The sequence below is a fragment of the Falco biarmicus genome, chromosome 12, assembly GCF_023638135.1.
Source record: "Falco biarmicus isolate bFalBia1 chromosome 12, bFalBia1.pri, whole genome shotgun sequence".
Taxonomy (NCBI): domain Eukaryota; kingdom Metazoa; phylum Chordata; class Aves; order Falconiformes; family Falconidae; genus Falco; species Falco biarmicus.
The window spans coordinates 26,525,647-26,551,801 of NC_079299.1; the positions used below are offsets into that span (position 1 = coordinate 26,525,647).

Sequence of the window (26,155 nt, forward strand, 5' to 3'; positions counted from 1 at the left end):
CATCAGGTCCTTTGTTAAAGGACCACAAATGTAACTTACAGCATTCACACTTCCTACCTGAAAGTTGCACCTCATTAGAATAATTTGCATATTATTCTAATTATTCTGAGAGTTATGCATAGGTTAAGTTGAAACACAGCACATTCCTATTATCGCAAGGAGTAACATATCCTATCTCAGAACTGTGACAACAGAAAAAATCATTGCCTATTTTGTTAATGCAATCAGTGTCTTAGCTGGATTTATGCTATATCTTCCAAGGTAATTAACTCATTTTAAATGCTATTTAAAAGCAGATCTCTTGGCATACCATGGATGGAGAGAATGTGAAATACTGTAATCAAAAAATTACCGATTTAATGATGGGGAAAGCAGAATTCCTCAAGAACAGTTGAGAAAGAGGCAATCAGGATTTGCATTGCTAGTTTTACAGGTAGGGGAATTAAAATCTCAGTAGGAAGACCACCACCAGGGTAGACAAGGTCCTTTTCTGAGCCCTAGTGAAAAAAAAGCATTCAGAATAAACCCACTTATTGTATAGCACATGAGTTTTTAGGACAGAAGAATTCAAGGAAGATGAAGGAGAAAGCCATCTTATAAATGTGCCAGCAGTCTCACAGCACATCACAGTGGGAATAAAGTTGAGAAAACGGATAGCTTGACACCTTCAAACACAGGAGAAGCTGTCTTAAGCAAGAAGACAGGAATCCATTTAAGCAATAGTTAGGCAACTTGGCAGCAGTGACCATGGCATAATTAACGTCAAACAGACTATACCAAAGCCAGCATCAGAACTGGGATACGTGATCAAATCAGTGCACAATTTAGTTTCACAACATGGCAAGAACTGCAACCGACCTATTGTCAAATTATCTTACAAGAACCCCAGAAAGTTTACAGAGTAACCTGGATGCACCAATTTCTGCCTTAATGCAGAAAAGCTATAAATTTTAACAGATGACAACCAATTACTTTATGTTTTTGCTTTTCCACCTGAAACTCTACAAAAACAGTAATATCTCTCTCTAGCTATTTTTTGTTTGGAAAATATAAGGAAAGGGTACTTTCGATCTGCTATGATTAAGTCATGTCCACCTCTACGCCTATGAGGATCTCACAGGTGGGCTCTTCCAGGATCCCAGAGGTGGTACAACAGTTCTGCAAGAGGCTATGTCTTCCCATGGATCTCAATTTCTGCCTTGTACAATTGGAAAAGATGATCTGGGCCTTGATGACTTCTTAATGTCTATTTAATTGTAATGATATTCATTGATCATTATTAAAGCGGCTAATTCAATCTCAGAGCTCAAAAGAAAATAACTATATGCTACCTCAATTATTTAAAGATTAACAAATAAGAATCTAGAAATAAATTGTTACATGATTTTTTCTGTTAGTACATCATACATTACAATAGTCTTTACAAGCTGTTCCAGTAATTATGTAAGTCATAACACTGAAGATGAGAATGGCTGGCTGGCTTTCATCTGAACCTTCTGTAACTATCAGGTTTGCAGAAATCACCCTTAAGTAAATGCTTTCCTCAGGTTTTATATCAGTCTAGATATAGACAAAAAGGAAAGTCCTCACCCACCATGTACTAACTTTCATCAGTAAATCCACATGTACCTAGAGGCAAACACCTAGAGGCTGTGGTTCTTGGCTGAAAAGACAAGGATTACGGAAAAAAAACCCCACACCAGAAATTCAATAGACAGAAAGCAGGTTCAAGAATTCTGAGGGAAAAGGGCAACTGAAGCATGTTTTGTTGGTTCGGCAAAGGAAGACAACTTTCAAATACATAGTAAGAAGCAAAATGTTAGTTGAATTAGCCTTTGGATTTGAAAAATTGTAACCTGTATTTTAAGCAAGCAATGGCTTATGTCTTTATGTATACTCCTCAGTCTGCAAGTACCCCTCTAGTAGATTTTGAGATCATAGATCAATTTCAGTCAAATCTGATGGAAGTCTTCAGGATATGAACTTTCCTGAAAGCTTCAGGAAAATCTGAACCTGATAGTGCAAAGAGATCCAAATCCATGTGGTGAAGGAGAGACAGCAATAACTTGGCTCTTTAGCCATTCTTGGAGCAAATTACACGAGCCCAAGTGTAATGATCCATGAGCCAGCACCTACGTATCTCTAAACAAGGTTCAGCACACTCTACCTCTTGTGCATCTGGAAAGAGAGGACATGGTAGGTAAGCTGGGATGTTCTGGGGTGGTAGAAGATGCTGGACAAAACCCAAGATGCAATCAAGCTTCATTAGAAAAAAATGAAAAAAACCCAGTTGTGGACATTTCACAAGCCTTTGTCTTACCTCCAATATTATTTCTTCCCATACTGATGTAGGGCAAATTAAAAAACAATGCTCAAAACATTACTCCACCTTGGAATTAGTTTAAGCAGACATTAGGGTATCTTAACTCAAAGTTTTCATTTATACTGATCGTAAAAAGGTAGAAATCAAGGGACTTAGGAAAAGCAGGAAATGGAACAGCAGAATAACAGATTTCTACTCAGAAATAGCAGGCAACTCTACAGGAAGCAATATTAAAGGTAAAAGGAGTTAGGACAAAAAACCCCACAACAGCCGTCTTTTAAGAAAATAAAGTTTAGGGCAAAAGGACAAACCACTCTAGTGCTACTAAGCAGTAAGCAGGTCTCGGGTGAAGTACTCCATCCAGCTTTGGGCAATGGTTTTTGAGAAACAAGAAGTGAACCAAATGGAGAGAGCTAGGAAGAGAAGCATAAAGCCTGGTCAAGTAATTTGTGAGGAAAGAATGAATGAATTTGAATTGTCTGTCTAAAAAGAAAACACTAATGGCTGGCATGCCAGGAGTCCTAATATGTAAAAGGTAACTTGCAAGAGAAAGAGAATAATCTATGCATCGACATTCGTAATTCACAGCCAAGGTGATTTAAATCAGACATTAGAAATAACTTTCTACTGATAAAAGCAGTTAAACATGAAGTTATAGCAATGGAAGTGTTTAAGACTGGTACAAACAAACCTCTGTCAGAGGTTAATTAAAATTGAAGTTTGGACCAGATGATCTTTCAAGATCTTTCCAGGTCTCCCAACCTGGGCTGTTCTATGGTCCTATGTTTTTATGAAAATAAAGTAAAAAAAAGAAAATTATTCTTTTAAATGATACTGGTCAGGAAAAAAAAGGGGAGGAGGGAAGATCAAACTACTTATTGTGCTCTTGTGCTTATTATGTAAAGTCAAAGCTAATAATGTCTAGCAAAAGATATTAGAAAGCCATGCTGTCAGTCTCTTAACAATCCCAGAACAGAATGGCACAGATTATAGGCTAAGAGGCTCCAAAACAGCCTTAAAGATATTCTAGCATGAAACTAGCCCTGGATAAAACTGAATCTGCCTAGTATAAAAATGGTCTACATGATACCTCAAAATACTTTTAAGCCCTATTACCTGTTTTTCCCCATTTACCTTATGTTCAGAAACCTCACCATGACGCGGAATGTGGAACAGGAAAGACCAACACTCTGAAAACAGCTGATATATGTTTTGCACAAAGTGAAATGCAAGCAGATAGAGAGAACCTCTAAACCATGGCTGCTGGAAGAAAGAAGTAGTTTGTTTAGAATTAAAATAAGCTTATCTTGACTCTGGCTTTTGTCTGGATTTGGAGAACTTAAATCTGTTCAGCACACAACTCAGTGAAAAATGTTCTGACTAACAAAGACTGTATAGACTACTTTTTTTTTCTTTTGTGGCCATACAAAAACCTCTGTTATCTCTACGTCATTAACATCTTTGTGTAGCACCATCATAGTATACCAGTCCTCTGAAAGATATGATGTTTCTCTGACTTCTCCATTAAAATAACACTTCACACATCTGTGCCTGTTTTCTTAAATTTGAGAAGTACCAAGATAGACCAACAGTAGTCAGCAAAGCAAAGGCTAGACAGGACCATCTAGAAGGGATGTGCTGAAGTTCTGAGCAACCACTCTCCTGAGCCACTCAACACATTTCAAGAGTGACAGAAGATGGCCATACACCAATCTTATTTCTAAAATATGACTATCATCAACTAAACCCAAAAGGAAGGTGCGTGCTCTCTCAGAAAGGAACGTAGTTTTAAACCCTATTAAAATGCAAAGGTTTTAAAGTACTAGTAAAAGAAATAGTCTCATATTTCTGAAAAAAACCCCACAGATATTGCTTGAAGTTATACATGATAAGCAAGTCACAGTAAAACTTCACATAGAAGATAAATAAACCTTTTTCAGAAGACCTCATGTTTCACCTCTACACTTCCACAAAAATAAATAAATAAATGAATAAATAAATAATACATACATACAAACATAAGATTAATGTTGTGCCCTTCCAATGCTACAAATACATTTGTGCAGTGGGGCAAATAATAAGCAATGACAAAAGGTGCAGGTGCCTCTCTCAACTGCAGCAGAGAGGTGTTAAATTTGACAACTTTAAATTTGTGATAACTTTAGTTCATCTAGTAACTACTCTGAGAGGATGAACTACATACCTACATCCTACCATCTAGCAGAGACAAATATCATTTACTTTTGAGGAGTGTCCATGTGTGCAAAGTAATATGATCTCACTAGCACATCCCACAGTACAAATGGGTTGATGAAGAATTAATGAAGTTTAGTTACAGTGGGGAAAAAAAAAAAATGAACTACCTGAGGTCTCATAAACATCATCAGGCACATAAACACCTCACAAAATCTGTCTAAGGAGACACTCCTTTAGGTAAGATGTTTCAGACATAATGCTTCACAGGGAATGCTGAAACAATACTAGTATACTTTGGCAACTCCTTATTTTACATTCTTTCCCATTCCACAGGGACGGAAGCTGTGCACTCCACTCATTCTCATATAGGAAATTAATCATCCTAAACTGAATTAAGAAATTTTATGTGTCCATTCTGACAGCTCCCTTAAAGACTAATGGAATAACTTAAGCCTGTGTAAAAAATCAGTTGATACAAAACCAAGAGGGACATGCAGAATAACTACCATAATTCAAGAATATCCCCTTTTGGGGACAAATTAATACCAGATAGTATGGTTGTCTCTTCCCCCATTTTTTTTTTCTTCATTTTCATGGATGAAATTAATCTCTTAGAGCATAGCAGTGCTGGATGATAAAAGGGTTTCTGCATGTTAGTATTTTTTCTGCATTCTGCTCATGAGGAAGAAAGTGGAACTCCTAGAATAAAACTCAGGTAGAGCTGCCCAACAGCAGGGACTCATGAGGCAGAATCCAGGGTATCAGTGTGCGAATATGGTTAAGGCACTGTGAGCTCCAAAGAAAGCACAACTTGGGAAACACAGCTATGAGTGCTAGCACAAGGCCCTAGAGAAACTTCTAAAAAAGATAAATCTTGTTTCATCAGAAATGTAACTGTCAGCTGCAAAGGCTAAACTATGTAATTAGCTTGAGTTACCTGTTTAAATAATTGCTTGAACTATGGGAGGAGCTGATGTTTCCAAAGATGTCTCTTCCTCTTCTCTTTAACCAGTGGTGCTTCCACGCCAGGCTGGCAGATCACACAGCATGTCCTTCGCTGCCAAGCTACACTCCTTATTTTGCAGTAAGTCAGTCCATGTGGCAGGTGGTTTCTGCAATGCCTGAAGGCATGGTCTTGCCTTGGTGACATGCAGGGGCTCCTGGCTCACAGCTTGTACAGGAGCTGGCAGGCTTGCCAACTGCTTTCTGATGCTGAGTTTTACAAAAGCAAGATACCTTGGCAGTACCTTCCCTCTGCAAAAGGTAGTGGCTCTGGAATTGGACTCAGCTCAGAGCAGTGGTCTGGTTTGAGTCTTGCCTACATCCACACAGAAAGAGATGGCAGTTCACATCCCTATCCAGTTCTAGAGGCTAATCCCAGAAATGTACTATGTGCTCTAGCTTTAAGTCAAATTAAAATAGAAATAAATGAGAGGTTTCTCCTTTTGGATGAAAGGAGGGTTAAGGCAGTTCAGACTAAGCTAAGTGCTCAGTATTGCTATACCCTTTGGAGCTGTTGTGTGGAAATGATCTAGAAATGCACAGTGAACGACATTGGCTTCCCTGAGGTACCAACCAAAAGTTATGACCATTTCAGAAGACCTGGAGAAAAGCATGTAGAGACATGATATCACTTCATGTCAAATACTCCAAAACATAAAAATCTATGTTCACATAGTTTATTTACGGGTTTGCTTTACCAAATGCATTGCTGCTTCATTTTCACAGAATCACTGTAAGCCAAGGCATAGGGGTAAAATCCACTATCTTCTGTTATTTGTTAAAGAAAAAAAAAACAGATTAGAAGTTCTTCTGGAAAGAAAAAAACCTTGAACAATGGAAAAATGTCCAAACTGGGATTCTACTATAGACACATTACCCCAAAAGGTAGGCTTGGCCAGTTCTATCCACTATATGCCAAAAATGCTTGAGGACAGCCAAACAGCAAGATTGGGTCCTACACCATGCCTAGAAAACTGAAAATGCAACTGTCAGAGAGTGTAGTGGTAAGTGAAGATATACAGGAAGGTTTAGAAACAAAAAATGTAATTATGCTTAAGGTTCAGGTTATTGCTTATGTTTTTGACTGGAATAAAATGTCACATCTTTAAAGTACACTCATTCAAGTGTGTCACACCATGTAGATTATTTGCATTAAAACGGAACCCTATCTCGGGGGGAGTAAATTCATGTCAAGAATGGAAAATATTTAACAATGGCATTCCTGTGCTACCAGGAGAAAGGATCACAGACCACAGAATTTTGAAAGATTTTTATTTTCTGTGGGAGCTCTTCCAAAAATCTGACCACTTAGTTTGCAAAGCTGAGCTGAATTATTTTGAAATTCCATGTATGTCCATGTCTTTAGTGAACAAGAGCTAAGTGTTACCAACTTTTTCCTGTGTTACAAATCTCAATAGAATAATGTGGAAGGCTTGCATTCCTACACAGTAAACTGCGTTTCTATCCTCGTTTCCTAAGATCCATCTCAGCCCTACACAACCCTCAGATCTGGTATCTCAAGAGACATACTGCAGAGGAAACCACATTTCCCCAGAAATACTACAGCCCAATTTTGGATTTAGAAATAAAATTGTAAAATTTAAGTATATTTTTGAAGAATGTAGGACAAAAGAGATTAAAGCATGCTTACTAGCCCAGATGAACAGAACACGGGTGTCGTAAACAATTATAAAAAATATTATGCTAGAATTCTCCTAATAGGACTATGGTAAAAAGCTGGCAGTAACAGCCATGGCCAGCACAGCTGCTTTTGTTTTAACAAAATGTTCAGTCAACACCAAAGTATTTAATTTCAGAGTGCTATGTGTTAGTCAATACACTGTGAAATAATTCATGTTTCTGTGGCTACCCACCTGCCAGTCCTACTTCTTTGCTATTTCCAAAAAATAGGAAGGAAAAAACCACACGCCAGCAACTCCCTTTCAGCTTGCAGCTGCTTACAGATCTGCATCTTCCTCTCCTTGTGCCATTCCTTCCCCTCAGTTCCTTGCCTTCACCCTGGCTGAGATCACCTGCCACAGACTCAACCCATCCACCTTTCACCTCCTCTTGGCTTTCCCTCTCTAGCCTCTGGCTACTCTGGCAGCCCCAGCGAGCTGGGCACTCCCCTGACCTAGTTCTCACAGTGCATTTTGCTCCCTCGGGCAGCTCCACCTCGCTCCACCCGAGCACTACCACACTGCTGAACACAGCTTGCTCCTTGGGACAACCAAGCAAGCCAGACTCTCCAGTTCAACCACTGCTTTATCTCACTCCCACATTTCCACCCTGCCTGGCCAACTGTCGCTTGTGAGAGAGGTCTGTGTCCCTTCCATTGACTAATACGGATTTTACTGACCTTGACTTGAAAGTGAGAAGTTACAAAGTTCAACAGTGATTTCTTGTCCCTGGTATTGCCACTTGAATAATTAGAAGCTGTTCCAGGTAGATATGTCTTTTTTCTCACTACAGATGTGAAAGTGGGGCCTAAATGAAACTATTTATAATTGTAACCTGCTTGGCTTATAACATACATGGCTTTGTATCTACCTAATGAGTAACCTGAATATGAGAAACTAACCAATATTAGATAAATTAGATATTATGCATCTCAAGAATTAATTTTCCTATTCCAAAAGTGATCAGTATCCATACATAAGGACCTATTTCTGACAGCTTTAGGGATATCCTTCCCTTCCAATGTCTCACATGTGTGTGCAGATTTGATTGTGTTGGTTTTTTTTTTTCCAATTCAATTCTCTTTTCTAATTACAGAATGTCTCAAAGTCCTGGCAATGTCCTTACCTACTCAACTGTTAAAAGAGTGTTATTTATGAGCTCTGCTAAATCTTACATGGTAAAAATATGGGTTGAAAGAAACCCCCAAAATCACACACTCCTGTTTAGCTTTTCAGTCATCTGTCAGAACATGTGACTAGATAAAACGCAGGTGTGTCTGCTTGTTTTAACCAGGGCTAAAGGAGGCTAATTAAGAAACAAGACTCTAGCAATTGTTTCAAGTTAAGAAAAAAGTTCTTTGTCCAATAGCATAGAAAGTAATATTGGTTCATTTGCCTCTACCATGAGTTTCAAGAAATTGTGCCAGAAGATTTCTCATCAGACTTGGTAACTCTGTCTGTTGTCATGATCTCGTAGTAAAGCTGTTTCTTATTCCAAGAAGGTATAGTTGGCAAATCTGATTGCCAACATGTTTGATTACAAACATGATTGATGCCCATCTTTCCTGAAATACTATGTTTCAAACCCTGCACGAGTCCTGTGGGAAATGGCTGGTTTTTAGGGCCACACACCAAGTGAGCCTGTAGCACAGCCACTAATGGAACACACTGTGCAACAGTGGCTAAACGCGCCTTGAAATGTTAGCCATAAGCCAGGAACATGTGGGGGGTTGGAAGAAAAAAAGATAAGAATAAGCAGCAAACAGTGAAATCCGTAAACAAATTCTTGTCTGTGAAGCACGGTGCTTACTTACTGAGAAGCGTAAGGGTGTGGAGACATTTTGATTAGCTTTCCCAGCAAAACATGACTCAAAATAATAAGAAAAATACACCCACCCCCCCCCTCAAATCGTCCTCTGCCAGTATTTTAGACTACATGTTTAAAGCAGAAGCTTCCCTTGGATATGTGGTTATAAGCTCTTTAACAAGCTTTCCACACTATTCAAGTTATTCTATGGGTAGCCCTGAAAAACAAAATATTCTAACTGTGATCACCTAAATCTCAAGGAAGAAGTAGTGAAAGCTCTCTAAAATGCCTACCCACTAATGTTCAGCCCAAGCTTACAGAAACTACCTGTCATTGAGAGGTTTGCATCCGTTCCATTTCTGTCTTTATGCTGGTGCTCCAAAATACAGCTCCCACTGGAATACCATTGCTGAGTAGGTGAAATACTTGATCAAAAGTAGGTGAACTGAAATCATGCAGCCTTTGTGGAACAGGTAAACACCAGCCAGATGACAACAATGAGTTTGAATCTGCTCACCTTTGAACCAGTGTCATCTAAAGATGAAGAACTGATGCATGACTGAATTAGAATTGAATTACTGCAAACCCACAAGTATAACAATTAACTTGAATTCAGGCTTAATCTGTAGATAGACTGGTAGAAATGTCCCATGAGAAATGAGACCAAGATACACTTTTCTATCTTGACTTACTATCTGCAACTAGAACAAGAGACAGGTCAACTGCTTTACACAATACTGATAAAAAAATCACTGATATTTGACAAAGTGGGAAGACATTGATGAAAACCCCTGTGAATGAAGGTACACTTAATAGATAGATACCTCTCCTACATGTACCAAGTATTTTACAAGAGGAGGACAGAATAATAATAAAATCTTTATCTCAGGAAGTTTACAGACTAAATAAATTCCAGAGAAATGCAATTGCAGGATATGCATCGTGCAGAAATGAGTTAGAGCAGAAGTAAACAGAGTACTGTGAACTCTGGGAATAATAAATTATGGGCTTCTACATGTGTTTCATGTTGACTGCCTTTGGTGTCAAATAAAGCAACACACTGACAAAAACTTCCTTCTTATTTGGAATGCAGACCAAACCTTTCTACTGCAGATTCTCCAGCGTACTGGAGGAATGGGTTCCTGCACACTGCAGGAACACACACTGCAGCTTCTCTTTCAACAGTGAATGTGCAGAACCTGTTTCCTGTTCCCAGCTGCTTACTTTAAGGAAAGAGTGGATGATATGCCTTTGTCAAGTCTGACTGAAAATGGCTTACTAGCTCACAAGCTGTTAAGGATCTGACAGAGAGTATCACTAAATAAGTCTTGTTGTTATAGGAAATGAGGCCAAAACCAACCAAGATTGCAGAATGCTACTATGCTGAAAGAACAAACTATATAAGTGGTTTTTGTTTTCCCCTCATACAATACTCCCCGAACTACACACATTTTTGACACCTGTAAAATTTTCAGCAGGGAATAAAAATAAGCATGCCTGCCTGATGTTTTAAGAATCTGCATAACTTGTCATTGAATTAATTTTTATTTCCTGTAAATGTTAACATCTTTATAACAAAATCACAGGATTACAATGCCTTGTTTCTCATCAAGTACATACTTAAACAGTCAAAAAAGCCTAAGTCTCTGATAATAATACTGACAAAATTGAATAAAGATATGCTTCGCTTCACTTATATGAACCCATGTAATTCTCAGCCCACATACGAGACAAGTTTTCAAAAGTTCTCCAGATACCTCCACTGAATCACAGGTATAAAAAACTACTAATAGTACCTTATCTCTGCTAGTTTTAAAATATTTTCCATCTATTGATGGAAAAATCTGATTCTTACCTTCTGATTTGCTTGATTTGATTATGCCATGCTGAAAGCATAAAGAAGTTCATATTAACATTTTCAAAAGCATCAATTAATTGATACTTTGGGTTAGGGGTAAGATGGAAGCAGACAGAGCTCCATTTCTGATCTGTTATGCTTGGTAATGCTGTCTTGTTCATTATTAGCAGAGAGTCTGTTGACTTTCACTCTTGCATAACCTCCAGAGGTGGATCTCTAATGCAAAAGCCACAGTGATTTCTTTACCAAATCAAAGAGGTGATGACAGGACTTCCTTTATGTAGTAAGACAATAAAGGCAAGAGATTTCTCATTACAACAGAAACTGAGGAAGAACCAAGACATTAATGAACTGCAGAGAAAAGCTTGTTGGAAATGGACAGGTGAACCTGTGTACTTGGGAAGACATTGTACATGGAGGAAGATGGAAGGCTCTTGTAGACATCACGTTAGGCTGAGAACTGCTGCTGTAACAAGTCCTCTGCTAGGCTTCTATACTGAGCACCAGTGCCCAAGGGCCAGGATTTTGGGGCCAGCTTGCTCAGCTATCCATCCTTACAACAGACATACAAAAAAAGCAGTTTCCTTGCAGCCCTTCTTGATCCTATATATCTCTGGTTAACAAGTCACCTTTTTGATTTCTTTGCCTTTAACTGATGAGCAAGAGGTGTGAAGGGGCCAATTAATTCCTTTTCAGGGATGCAATAAATTACACCTTTCCTGTGACAAAAGGTTTAAGCAAAGATGAAACTGGATTTTATTAAAGCTATTCTACAGTTCCCCAAGTACATCTGTCTCAGGACACAAAATTACTCATAATTTTTTTGCAAGCACATAGCATATCCAACATTTCACACAACTGCATGTCAATATATCAATTCTAATAATATAAATCTGAAAATAAAGATGGAATACAAAATTAATAAGCTTTCTATCCCTTGAAAATGTGTAGATTTTATGAACAAGCAATTAGACAGCATATTCAACAGCATACTTGTCACAGAATGAAAACCAAAAATACTACCATTTTTCTTTAAAAGGTGTAGATTTTGGCAAACACTTATTTTTGTCTTGGAATCTATATTTGTTGCTGCTTAGTTATGGGTAAGAATTAGATTTTGGAAACAAAGGTTGTGAGTTCAACTTGAACAGACACTGTTAAGAAATGTATTGAAAGCCAAAAATTACATAGACAAGTTCAACCCACGTGGGTTTCTTCCTAGATTATTCGATAAAGCACTTTTGTATTTCTCAACCTGGGATGAAACTGGAATACACACACACAGCAGAATCTACTTTGTAACACCCCTTATATATTCACCCACGGATACACCAATCCTATACTTAAAGGCTTATAAAAATCTCACTATTGGTTCTCTTATAACCTAAAGGAAGTGAAAAGAAACAGAGGATGATGGCCTATGGGTAAAGAACGATTGTGATTAGAAGAAAAAGGGGTGGAGAGTGCATCAAAACAGTTTGAACAGGGTTTGTTTCCTTTGTGATCAAAACAAAACCACAAAAAATGAAGAAGATTTCTGCCTTCAGGATTAACACACCCTGGTACCTGCTAGAACCTCCCAAACAATCTTACCGCCCACATATGCAAACAAAAAAGCTGTTTATGTAACAATGATGCAAGGAAAAAATTGTACAGGAAAGCAATGCCTTACATAAAGAAAACAGGACTGCAAGAGACATGCAGACACACATTTTTGTGCCCAAGACAAAGCAAAATGTTGCCTTTGAGCATGCCTGATATCAAGATTTGCTGGAAGTTCAAAAGCTCAAACTCATGAACTTACATGACTATGATCTTAAAAAGATGGGAAAATATATTGATTTTTCAAATGCTTTCTTAGACCATGAATTACCTTCAACAAAGGTCTATTTGCTTTGAATAGTTTCATTGTTTGGTGTTGATATCTGCGTAATACCTGAAACTTTGAGGCTGATCAGCAGGTGACCTGAATAGGAGATATATTTGATCAGATCACAGGGCTGGGATTCTTTCAGCTGACAATGAGGTATGATGTGACAAGCACGGGTGATTTTAAATTGATTTCTCAAGTTATATTCCCTGGCCTCCAAGCTTCCCATATAAATCACTACAGTCACTGACCCATGGCTGCTAGGACTGGGTGGAAACATCCGTAACCTGCCCTCTTCAGGCAGTGGCTTGAGTGATATTTACAGATGTCCTCTACAACAGTGTGCACAAATGCCTGATGGCAACTACCTTTACCTTCAAGAAGTGCAACCTGGGGGGCACAGTGGAAGAAATGGTCCTTTTAGAATACGAACACAAAGTTTTGTGGAGACACAAGGAATGGACAGGAACCTGAAGTACAAGGACAGGCTGAGGCACTCTCCAGAAGAGCAGCCTCAGGAAGCTCAAGATTAGCCAAGCTGAAGTCTCAGATAGCTGCAAGTGAGTCACAGAGAGGGATGTATGGCAGCCCTTCAGACCATATGAATCATCAGCAGCATCAGGGAAGAAGAAACTCAAATGGAAGTTCATGGAGGAAGCAGAGTGCAGCATGATGTCAGCTGAAATGGTTACGAGTCTCAGCTCCTTGACACAAATATGACACTCCATATTCCTGTCGCTAAGTGAATAAATCCTCACTTCTTGGTAGGTTGAGTAGGAAAACCACATTTTTCGGAAGAGAGGGAAATGACAGAGCACATGCCAAAGCCTGTGCTTGGCCAAGTAAATGAAGGAAAGGATACAGCTGAATAATTTCCAAAAAGACTGAGATGATCAGAAGAACAGACAAGGCTTTGCTGTGTTACACCTACACTGGAGGTTCTCACAGAAATTCAGAATACTCCAGGATGGAGAAAGTCACTTGGCCACAACAGGATAAATGTTACTTTGTGCTGAAGACATGGGTGTGCATAGATGGTATCTGCCCTGGAAATTCAGGTCTTCACCTCACAGTTTTATACCAAAGGTATCTCATCGAAGGCTCTAGCTATCTGACTGAATCAATACACCCTAAAACATGAAATGCTCCAGATCCTCCTCAGTTTGGCTCACAATACTGCTGGTTCCTGCTGCCTGCTCTTTTTCTAAATGGCACTTTTCTTCCCAATTCAGCATCCATCCCATAATGACAACTCTCTCAGACCATAGTCTCACAAAACCTCTGGCTTGGTTGCTTTCTGAAAGTGTTTTCTGTGGAAAAATTAGCTGCCAGGAAGGGCAGAAGTTCTCTGGCTGAGCCACTGGTTGTTGTAGGGAAATTTAATTTCCTGTTTTGCTGGTTAATCCCACAGTCCTAGCCGTAACAAGAGTTAATGTTCTTTAAAAAGAAATTAAAAACAATAATCCATGAGAGAGTTCATACAGCAGAAACAGACCTGCATATTGTGATAAATTAAGGGATCTTTATGGTTGTCTAGTAGCCTGTAAAACAGTATTTGAATTGCCACTGCACATTTGCAAACAGCAGACTGTGAGAGGCAGCATGATGTTAACCATTATTCTGGCAAAAAGTCACGTTTTACAGAGACTGTGGGAAAATAACGGACGTTTGGTAAAGAGAATTATAAACATCCTCAAGTGACCTGCAGCTGAGGTGTAGAAAAACACCTATATCTTACTAATTGTTGTTTAGCTTTGTGTGTTGGACAAGTAGAACATCTGTGCTTCAATAACACAGGCCTGCGATAGACTTAGAGGCATCCTATCAAACATGCTTGAGATTCCTGCCCTGCTGTGGGAAAGATCAAAGCACAGTGGCAAACTACACCTGCACAAATCCCTGAAATACCATTAAAAACAGCAGGTCTGGTGATCAACTAACATGGACCAAGCCCCATGGTGCCTGTGTCCCCACTTGTGTGCGCCTCTGCCCGGGTGCTGCTTTGGGGATGCCCCAGTGAGGTAATGAAAATAAAATTACTCTCTGCCCCTCATCCATGGTTTTGTGGTTGTTCTTGTATCAGCTCACATGTCTGGCAGGATCCAGGAACAGCCATGACATAGCTGGCAAAAAAACTGGGGACTGGGGAGGCCACAACAGTGACCCCCTGTATTCCGAGATGGCCCAGTACTGAGCGCTGGACCCCTGTGGCTACTTCTCTAGCTACATGGGTTCTTCTGGAAGCATGCCTGAAATAGATAACAGGGCAGTGATCACCTCCCAGACAACTGAAATGGCCAAAGTTAGCACCTACGCAAAAATGCCAACTGACCCTGGCCCCACTGCCAACTCTGCACCCACCGTCCACCCCCACCTACCTGGGGTATAGGCTAGACAAGGTACTACCTGGCAAATACCAAAACAGCAGAAATGAAGGTTTGGCAGGTCCCCCAAAATTGCTACCACTGTAGCCTCTTACTGTGAGGGGGATCTACGTCCCTGTGTTCCTTTAACTCTAAAGTAGTGGTCTGCGGGGATTTAATATGTTTTACCTCTGGTGGGTACTGAAGCTGAGGTTACTGTATTGCACAGTAATATTAAGAATCCACATCACAGATCTGTGGATTGGGGGAAAATCTGACATCTGCCCTCTGAACACTAAGGTTATCTTAACAATAGGAAATGCCACTCCATTTACTGTGACAGTGTTAATTGTCCCAATTAAAGAATATATCTTGGGTATATATATGTTGGCAGGAGAAGCAGTAGAAACTTTAAATAGTTGCTTCTGCTTAAGACTTCACAAGTGGGATTTGCTATTCCATCTATAACCATTTTGTGTGGATTCCCAAAGTGGGATCCTGTTGTGCTGCCTCTGCCTGCCAAGGTGATAACTGTAAAACAATACCATAGTCCAGGAGGTGAGGGGGAAGGAAATTACTCAAACCATTCAGGCACTTCAGCAAATGGGAATCATTAAGGAAACCATGACTGCTTTTAATAATCCTATTTGGCCTGTTCAAAGACCAGATGGCACATGGAGAACAACTATAGATTATACGTTGAATAAAGTTACTCCCCCACTTGCAGTTATGGTTCCAGACATAGTTACTCTTATAGAAAAAAAAAAAATCAGCAAAAAATTACAGCCCTGGAAGGTGGTGATAGATCTTGCTAATGCTTTCTTTTTGATAGTCATTATATATTTACAAAGCATGTGCACCTAATTGTATTATTTGTACACAGCTTTATTTAAGGGCATTACATAGGCCATGGGAAAAGATAAAACAGTGTCAGTGGGCCTTGAATACCTGGCATGTTGATTACATCATCCCCCGGCCCCTGTTGAGGGGGTGGCAATATATATTCACTGCTTTGAATATACTGTCAGGACTGTTTATTGCTAACCTCACCAAATATGCTAATTAACATAACACTATTGAAGCATTAGAACAACTCATTCATCAGTATAGACCTCCTCACCAAGTACAGTGACCAAGGAACACATTTTATTGGACATAATGTTGAAGATTGCGCTCACGGGCTAGGAATAGGTTAGACATTCCACACTGACTGCCATCTCCAACCTAATGGCTTGATTAAAAGCATGAATGGGATGTTGAAGGAACAATTTAAAAAGTTAACCAGTACTAAAATTTATAACATGAGTTCATGTCTTACTGAAACAGGTTTTTTGTTAAACAGCTGGAATATCCATAATCAAACACCCTATGATCATATTACAACACTTCCCTTACAAAACATGGTGAGGGCTGAAATTCTTCCAGATGGTCTCTCTCCCAAAATATTAACTAAAGGGGAAATGGAATTATTTACACCAACAGATTACATGGTGGGACCATGACCTATTAGTCTAGATGTGAAGATTCATATAATAAGCCCTGAGAATGCTGTATGTTCTGTACCCCAGTTTCTCTTATTTTACATCCTCTATCGATATCAGATGCTCGGGAGGGATTTCGCGTATCTTCAATGCATACCTATGCCTATATATCTAGAGGGGATAGCACTGGAACGGTGTTACTGGTGTCACAAACCCTACATCAAATTGAAGTTTAATCTAAAAAAGTGCAAGCCATAGCTCTTCAATACGTGTGGGCAATTACCCCACATCAGGTTATCAAATCCAGAGTGATATTAGCTGAAGGAGTATTACTGAGCTGAAATACGTATTATTGGAAGAAGATGACATTCCTGTTTTCCTCCCTTATCACAGATTGGCTCATCATGCTTTGTAGTCTTACACTACAGGCACATGCTCTGGAAGCATTTCTGCGAGATCAACATGTAAATGGTTGTGGTTGGCCTCTACTGTAACTAAGTCATCCGCCTTTAGTATTGAGAGGATTTACAGCTGCAGATCTTTTGACAATGTGTTTCATTGGCATGCCAATCCCAGTAGCTGTATTACAGAATTATGCTATGCCAAGTGCTTTTCATATTGATGTTCCTTGTTGTTATTTTTTCTGAGTAGGTAATGGCTGTACACCAAGAAACATTACAAAATTGGTTGGTGGTGAACTATCTCCTTCTTTGACATCACTACCCCAATTTTAAAGGCACATGTTGCTTCAACACAACTGATGAATCAGTCAGTGTAGAGGATGACATTCAACATCTCCAGGACTTAATGCATCAAATGAAACAATCTACTGGTGGTGCCTGGCTGGCTGGGTGGGTTAATTCCCTGACAGGACAAGTGGAACACCTGATTCAAAGCATTATTGTACAGATATGTTCCTTCCTTTTTCTACATGTATTTATTACTTGCCTCTAAATTACTCTGCCTTATACCCCAGAGGAACAAACAAACACCTCCAACTTTGCCAGCATCAGCAGAAGTGGTCCATTGAGTGACGGGGTGGAATGTGGGAAAGTAACAGAAGTTTGATAAGGAGGATTATAAACGTCCTCAAGTGACCTGCAGCTGAGGTGTAGAAAAACACCTATATCTTACTAATTGTTGTTTAGCTTTGTGTGTTGGACAAGTAGAACATCTGTGCTTCAATAACACAGGCCTGCGATAGACTTAGAGGCATCCTATCAAACATGCTTGAGATTCCTGCCCTGCTGTGGGAAAGATCAAAGCACAGTGGCAAACTGCGCCTGCACGAATCCCTGAAATACCAGTGAAAACAGCAGGTCTGGTGATCATCTAACATGGACCAAGCCCCATGGTGCCTGTGTCCCCACTTGTGTGCGCCTCTGCCCGGGTGCTGCTTTGGGGATGCCCCAGTGAGGTAATGAAAATAAAATTACTCTCTGCCCCTCATCCATGGTTTTGTGGTTGTAACTGCATTCTGCCTGCACTAGCTCACACGGAGACCCAGACAGTCCCTAAACAGCCGTTATCTTACCATTCTGCCCATTATATTAATGAACTTGCTTCTGCAATGGAACACAGCCAGCTATGTCCTTCGCTGACAGAGCAGGCAGAAAATACATATTACCTTATTTGTTTCTGAAAGCTAGACTTCCACTTACATCTTACAAAGGTAATTAATTCTCATGCTGTAGGGACATAAGTAGACAGACAATGGAACTAGTCACTTCATCGGCTTTCTTTTACTGGTTACTTCTGTTGAGCAAGAATAAGCTGCTTGCCAGGTACTTGCCCACAGAAGCCCTTCTGCAGTTCTGCATCAATTCTGTCCATTTTTAGATCACTGCAGCGGACTCTCGCCAGAGAAATGCTGCCTCCTTACACTAAAGGGTCACAGACTCACTTCAATGTCTGAGTTTACACAATGACCGGATGGACCCTCAGCTGGCCTCTGGTTCATCCTCACATTCAAAGGCAAGTCAACACCAAATTCCCAGCAGGGTGCTTGGGGTTTTGTCCTGAAAGCCTGCATGATGGAGACTCCAGAGCAACATGTCCCAGTGCTGTTATCTGCATCTTCCTTTTCTGCTCCCCCCATACATGAAACCTCTCCAGCCTCCAGGAAAAGTATGAACCATTAACCACTACCTTTTGAGCCCAATGATCTAGCCAGTTATTAGCCCATATAGTAGTCTACCCATTGAGAGAGACCCTAATGTCCCAAGTAGCATATGAGGATAGTATGGCTAAAGCTGAGGTAGATGACATCTATCACTCTCCCCTCCTTCACAAATCTAGTCACTTCATCATAGAAGACAATCAGTCAGTCAAACATAGTTTATCTTTGGTACATCCCTGTTTGCTATTTCAAATCACTTTCCTCTCTGTGCCCCAAGAAACAACCTTTGCTAGAAATGATCTGTCTTTTAAAAACAGGCGGAACGTTTGCCTATCTTAAGTTATCAGGGATCTTCTTTGAATATCCATGACCTTTCAAAGATGATAGTGTGTGATGTCACTGTGACATCAGCCAGCACACTTGGGTGCCTCCCTTGTCATCCCATGCATTTGTATGGGCTGAGATTTCTCAAGAGCTCCACGACTCAGTCCTCTTCCCCTACCGGCAGCCTGATGACACAGAGGCTTGAAAGATACTGTTGGTGAAAACGGAGGCAAAGAAAGTATGGAATACCTCAGCTTTACCCATGTCTGCAGTCACTAGGTCACCTATTCCCTTCAGCAATGGGCCGCATTTTCCATGTTTATTAGTTTACTGCTAATGCAGCAGTAAAAGCTCTTTTTGCTTCTCTTGATGTCCCTTGCAAATGTCTACTGCAAATGAGCTTTGGCTTTCCTAATACCATCCATACATGCCCCTGCAATGTTTCAAAACTCCTCTTTCTTAGCCCATTCCTGCTTCTACCTCTTGTATACTGCTTTTTTTGCACTAGAGTTCAACCGTGGGTTATCTGGTTAGCTAAGCCAGTCTCCTGATACATTTACTTGTTTTCACATGTACAGGAATGAGCTGTTCTTGTGCTAAGAGGACCTGACATGCTAGGTTTTTCAAACCAAACCAAATTAATACATGCCATTTTTGTCAGGGCTTTAACTCCCAAAATTTAATTATATGAATTCAAGGATTTCCAGGTGTTAACAGGGTAGTGACTCCAGCCTTGCTGGAAACTTTTTGTGCTATGTGAAAAATCTCTAACCTTGCATGTAAAGTCTCGTGCAACACACTTAAAGAATTGCTATGAGAGTCATTGACTGTTAACATGTGCCTACACACTGGTCACATCTCAGTTTGCAGAAAGAAGTCTTCAACATTTCCTGCTTCCAATGCATTGAGCTCATCACATAGCAGGGTAGATGACAGAAACAAGGGTGTGGATCTAAGACCTGTGATTATTAGCTGAGACTGCTGGTGCAAAGCAACGAATTTCTGGGGCTCGAAACCAAGGAGAAGAGAAGGCAGGAACCGAGGATGAGGAGGTCATGTTTGTGGTACAACTGAAACAACAGGTGCAGTAATTGGTAAAGAACTCTGACTGGAAACCAATTCTCAGTATCTTCCTTTTGTCACTACAGCTATGAAACCCAGAGGGCTTAGGGGGATTGCACCTTCCACTAGTATGTGCACAATAGAACAGGTCCAAAAGGCTTAGTGCTGCAGGTGAAAAAGGCTGGGCCAACAAAACCTCCTTTCAGTTTGTTTTTACCCAAAGCAACATCAAAAAAGGAAGATAATTCAGAAAAAAAGACCCTATTACGTTGATAGATCATTATGGTTGCACAGCTGAGGCTGCAAGCATTTGGAAAGGTAGTAGTCTGATCAGCGTTAACAGTCACTCCTTGCTCTTCTCTTATCAATAAACCTTATCGCACAACTCTAATTGTAGGAATTAGCTTACTATATTTCCCCACAGGACTCATTAACATTTATATTGAGTTAGTATAAATAGGACATTTTGGATGCAAACTACTGTAAAAGCACATGAAGAAGTGCTGTGTATATATATATATATGTGAGAGGACAGAGCACAAAGAAATTCCAGGGGGCGTTTACAACATAGAAGATTCCTACAAGAACAGTTGCATGGCAAACTCCTTTCATGACTCTTTTTAAACAGTCAATGTTTTCGTTAAGATCTTCACTGAGGAGTAAGTGACATTGTAGTGCAGAACGGAGAGGAAGAAAAGCAGGGGAGCCAAAAGCATGGAAGGGACTGAAACTGACTGCTGGAGTATTGAATAAATAGTGCAGTAGAACAGTTAGGATAAGGTTCAGATGTCCCAGGACAAAGGGTAAATATAATCAGCTTCTGAATGTAGAGACCCCAAATGCTGGAGGCTATCATACTTCTGGGCTATCAAATAAGAGGGGCAGGTGTTACTGGGTTTGATCTCATTCTGGGCTCTTTTTTGCTTTCTGAAAGGAGCTTGAAAGCCCTGCAAAAGGCTGAAGTCTTGTTCACTGCAAGTTTCTTCCAAGCTACTGCCATTCTTAGTGCAGGATAGAAAAAAAAAAAAAAAAGAAAAAAAAAGAAATTGCAGGTAGCTTTATACTGCCTTGCAGGCTCACTAACGCACTCAAAGAAATGATCTAAGAAATAAAACTGTTACATGTGTACTGTAGGAAAAACATATTTCCACTGGAGAGACATATTTATTGTTTTAAAACTTAAATGTACCCTACGATTAACACACAATCAACAGCAGTATAACAGCAAAAGTAACCATCACTAGGAAAATAACCTTCTCCTGGCTACTACTGTCACATAAATAAATAGGTTAGCTCATGAATTGTGCTTTGGATAAAGGCAAGTCCAGGCTACAGGTTCAGGAGGAACACCCAGCATGTGCCTGTGTTATAAGCACTAACGAAGTGGAAGACATGGCCCACAACCCACCTTCCAAAGCTTAGGTCTTACTTTGGCCCAACTTCCAATGAATGCAAGGATGCAGCATGGTTGTGGAGACATGGTTAGGCCTGGTGTTCATTATTACATGGGAGTCTGTGCTATCAGCTAGAGTTAAGTCAGACTTAAAATAATCACAGAAGCTATTCAAACATGTAGTCCCACTCAAAAGTAATATAACTTTTTCCCCAAAGCAACAGCTTCTTTTCTGGTAGGATGCTTCACTGCTTCTTTATCACTTAACTATCCCCTTTCCTGGTATACCACAGATTGCTAGAAGTAAAGAAGACCTCACTACTCCCCCACATTTGATCATCCAACCCATTAAAGAAAATCCTTTCTTCAGAAACCTGGATTTTTTGCTATATCAGAATCACTTCTCTATTTCTGCCATGCACATACAGACACACAAAATGTTCTTACATCATTAAGATGCAGAACACATTATTCCTGAGCCCGTGTTTTCAAAAGCACTGTTTCCAAAGCCAGCATTTCCTGAAGCTAGTGCTTCCTGTGGGCTCTCAAGAAAAGAAAAAAAAAAAAAAAAAAAAAAGGTTTATAAAGCAGATTTCTGCAAAGCCTGATGTTCCAGTCAGTCAGTTGTGTGCAACTATTGCTACATATTCCTGGCTTAGAAGCCTTCACTGTGCCATGCCCTCGCTGTAACCTCTGCACCACCAGTTGCCTTTCTCAAATCAGAACACATCTCCCTCCTTGCAAAGTAACACAGTTGTAACTAACCCCAAGAGTTTCAGAACTGCCACAAGTCTCAGGTGCTAGAACCAGCCTCATCAGGCACATCCCCTGAATATTCAAGCACTATATTTCCCCTCCTACTTAAGGTCTTTAATGGCGATTTACTAAATAGGCAGTGAAATACATGCATGTGTGTCCATGTCCCAGTGTCCTTGTGCGTGTGTCAGAGTGTTAGGGGAAACCAGGGCAACATGGAGAATGTGCAGAAGAGGAGGAAGGGAGGAAGATTACTAGAATCGTGACAACCACGGGTATCATTTCTGCACAAGCTTCCTTGAGCACCCAGCTGCCATATTCCCTGCTCCTCACATCCCTGCTATAAAGTGAGAAGCACACATCAGTGAGGTGTTGCAAATATAAACACACTGGAAGACTGTGGGAGTTTGCACACCTACAAGCAGTAAGCCGTGTAAACAGAGCAGGTAGGAAGGGACAGTATCTGTTCCTGTAAAATAGGATAAAGCATAAGTACTGAACAGGGTGAGGCAGCTGAGGCGGGGAAACAGACCAGACAGGATTGGGAAGATTCCTACCAGGGATGAGATTCCTGGTTCATACAGGACTCTAGTCTGTTATTGTTTCCTTCTTTTCCAATCTGTGTTTGAAACAGGAAGACAGGGGAACTGGTATGTAATTCGGAACACAGTACTAGACCCGGATTTACCAAATCTGCCTTTGATAAGCTTCATGAACTTTCTAAGGCTTTACTTCCTCAGCCATGGATGATATTTACCAGTGGTTCAGTGCCTCTTTCACACATCACATGGCAGGGTAAAACTCCCCCTCCAGCCATACAGTGCTTGTAAGACTTTACTAATCTAGCAGGTATATCTGCTAACATTTCCTTCATTTCTTTCTCACCCTTTTCAGGTTAATATTTATTTCCTCTTTGCTCACCCCTCAGCAGTATTCTACTTTATGTTTCTAGCCATGTCTTTCCTATTAAGGAAGAAAACCTAATTAATCCCCTCCTGGGAGTCTACTGCTTTCAAAACTGCTCATTTGCAGCAGCTTAACAATAACTGAATGGCAAGGTTTAGCCCTTGAAATTTGCCACTTAAGCTGAAAGCAAAGATTTCAGACATCATTGTGGCAAATAGCTAATATATAAAATGGTGAGAAGACATATGTGATACGTAAAAGGATGCTAGATTAGGTTCCTGGAAGCAAATACCAGGAAAGGCCTTTTCAATCATTGCACAAGCTTTTTTGCTTTCCTCATCCTACACAAGCCAATGATTGGGAAACACCATACCAAGGGAGACACCTAAAGCCAGACAATCATCAAGCATGACACTGGGCGTGCCTTCATTAGTGTGTTAGGTGTGTAAGAGCTCCATTTAGAGAAAGATATAAGATAGCAGTTTATTTGTAAAACAGTGGAGCTCTCTCCATCTAAAGCTTTTAACAAGGATGGTCAGGTGAGTGCTCAGGCTCCAAAAGCAACTTCCTCCATCCCCCTCTCACCATCACATTGTGCTGTAAAGCCAGCCTTTTTCTAGTCACTACAAGATTTTTATTAGTGACCACATCAACATCTAGAATTAGGACACTTCAAGACAGACAGTATGTTCCCAGTCAGGACAGGTATCGCAGACAGACCACATTTAAGATTTGGGCTTTTTTTGGCAAAAGCATACCTTCGGTTTTGTGGTTCATTCTTTAGGATGCTACATGCCAACTGTTCCACAAAACATTCACATAAATGAGAAGTGCTGGTTTCAAAGAGAACAGCTTGAGAAAATAGTAAGTAAACTGACTTGTATTTTCAGAAGTACAAGGCTGGAGAGTAGACATCAGTAAAGTGCAGGCATCAGTTAAACCAACCTTGCAGTAATGTAAACATCAAGAAAAGACAGCTTCCCTGCCTAAATGTTTTTTGGGTTATACTTGTACGGCAATAAATCACACTTTAAAAACCACTCCACACATGCTTTAAGTTGATAAAACAGCTTTCCACTAGTGATTAATACATCACAAAGTTGACTTCACCATCAGTTAATCTTTAGAAGGAAACAATTACATTTCAGTGTGCATGTGTTTGTTGTGTTTGATATGAACTAGAAGCCAGTTAGTCCACAGGACCGACATTCACAACACTCACAACAGTTCAGGATGATAGAGAAAAAGCAGTGACAGGTCCTAAGACCACAAAATCTGACACACAAGCCTAATCCATACAACCTATTCAATGGAGACTAAGACCGCCATAAAACTAGCTTAATAAGTAATGTTGCAACTACCTATTTGTTTTCAATATTGAGGCAATTAAGGTAAACTATTACACCTTACCTTCATTCCTTTTGTAATTCCATTTTTCTTATAGATTCCACTTTTTAAGAGGTTATTCTGTTTCTGATGATGATGTAGATGTCCATTGCAGACTGCACTGGGATTAGCCATCTGTTTAAATTAGTCAGATTCTCAGTTCTTAAGGGTGTCTTGGGTCTTTCAACTGTAAAAAAGACAGTGGGACGAGCAGATAAAGTTCTTGGTTAAGGCCTGAAAGGTATCCAACTGGTCTGTCAGGATTTTCCAGGATGAGAGGAGGAACTATCTTTTGCAATATCTTAGAAACTTAAAACTTTTTCTTTCATACACCTTCAGCCCCAGCAAGCTAGAACGTGAAATACATAGCAGGAGGTGTGCTATTAAAATCTCTGAAAAATACTGCTCGTTGCCGACTATTGTATGAATGCAGCTTCTATGAGTCAACAAGGCTGCTGCAGCTATCAAGAAGTGGGTGGATTCAGAGGCGGGGACACTTAAAGACATATTACCTCTTAAACATCTCCCAGTGAGGAACATCACATTTTTTTTCTCCTTATTACACTCAACATAGAGCTACGTTACTCCATTTAGAGTAGAATAATAAAATGTTTTGAAAATTTAAACAGAGTAATCTTTTAAATTACATGGTTCATCTTGCTAAGAGTATACTGGTTGAAAAAAGTAGTATTTTGCTGAGTAGAACAGAACTTTTTTTTTCTTCTTTTTTTTTAATAAATATTTTCTTATATAGGTAACAGACATGACAGACATGATATTAACCAGGAAATGGAAAGCATTTTAGTATTAGAATGAAATTTTATCTAGAGGTAGAAATAATATATTTGTCCCTATCCTACAGGTGTGTGCACAGGTGTTTACTAGTGTGAACTGTCCCTTTAAACTCAGTTTAGCCAGTAATAGGATAAATGGCATGCTATTACAATTAATGAGAAACAGATTTTTATAAAGTTGATTAATTTAGTTTTAAAACAAAACAGGTTTTAGTCACATGTGAAAGTATTAGGCAGGACTAACATACAACCTTGCCTTTAAGACAAGAGTTTTTTGACTGTGGAAGTACTCATATATATTGTCTTTCCTGAACCAAATTCTCATGTTTCAGATTTCAGTGGCAAAACATAAAAGTATAAGCATCTCTGGCAGCATTTCATAGAACCTCTTCCTCCCCAAAAAATTAAAATTAATGTGGAGACAGATTAAAGGAAAACTGAATTATAATATCCATTTTGAAAAACAGTAAGGACGAAAGGCAGGGAGAAAAAAGATACTCGGACTGTTTTAATTAGAAAAAAATTCTGTGTCATCCTGGCAAGGAAATGCAAGTGATACAGAAAAAGCAGCCTAGAACTTGAATATGTGGAATGCAGGAGATGTTAAATGAACCACTGCAAAAATATACTGGGAAACACATTGCATTTGTTTTGAAAAATTGTTTTAGACATGTATAGAACTGCTAAAATGTATTTTGTCCTTTGAAGTGATTTGGAAAGTAGAATATCTTCAACATGTTGGAAAACTTTCAGTCTCTACCCTAAGAGAGACCTGAACTGAACTGTGTTTAAAACAAACATCCGTGCCTCTCTCCTTTTGCATTTCACCTCATTTC

At 39.7% G+C, this 26,155-nt stretch overlaps 1 protein-coding gene across 1 annotated transcript in view; it reads right to left on the bottom strand.

The window, feature by feature from the left end:
- SPTLC3 (serine palmitoyltransferase long chain base subunit 3) overlaps positions 1-24,888 on the bottom strand; it is an 86,830-nt gene extending 61,942 nt beyond the window's left edge. Inside the window, exon 1 of the mRNA XM_056357442.1 lies at positions 24,550-24,888. Coding sequence (XP_056213417.1) covers positions 24,550-24,660 — 111 coding nt within the window. The 5' untranslated portion in view covers positions 24,661-24,888. The remainder of the gene's footprint in view (positions 1-24,549) is intronic.
- Between the last annotated feature and the right edge of the window lie 1,267 nt (positions 24,889-26,155).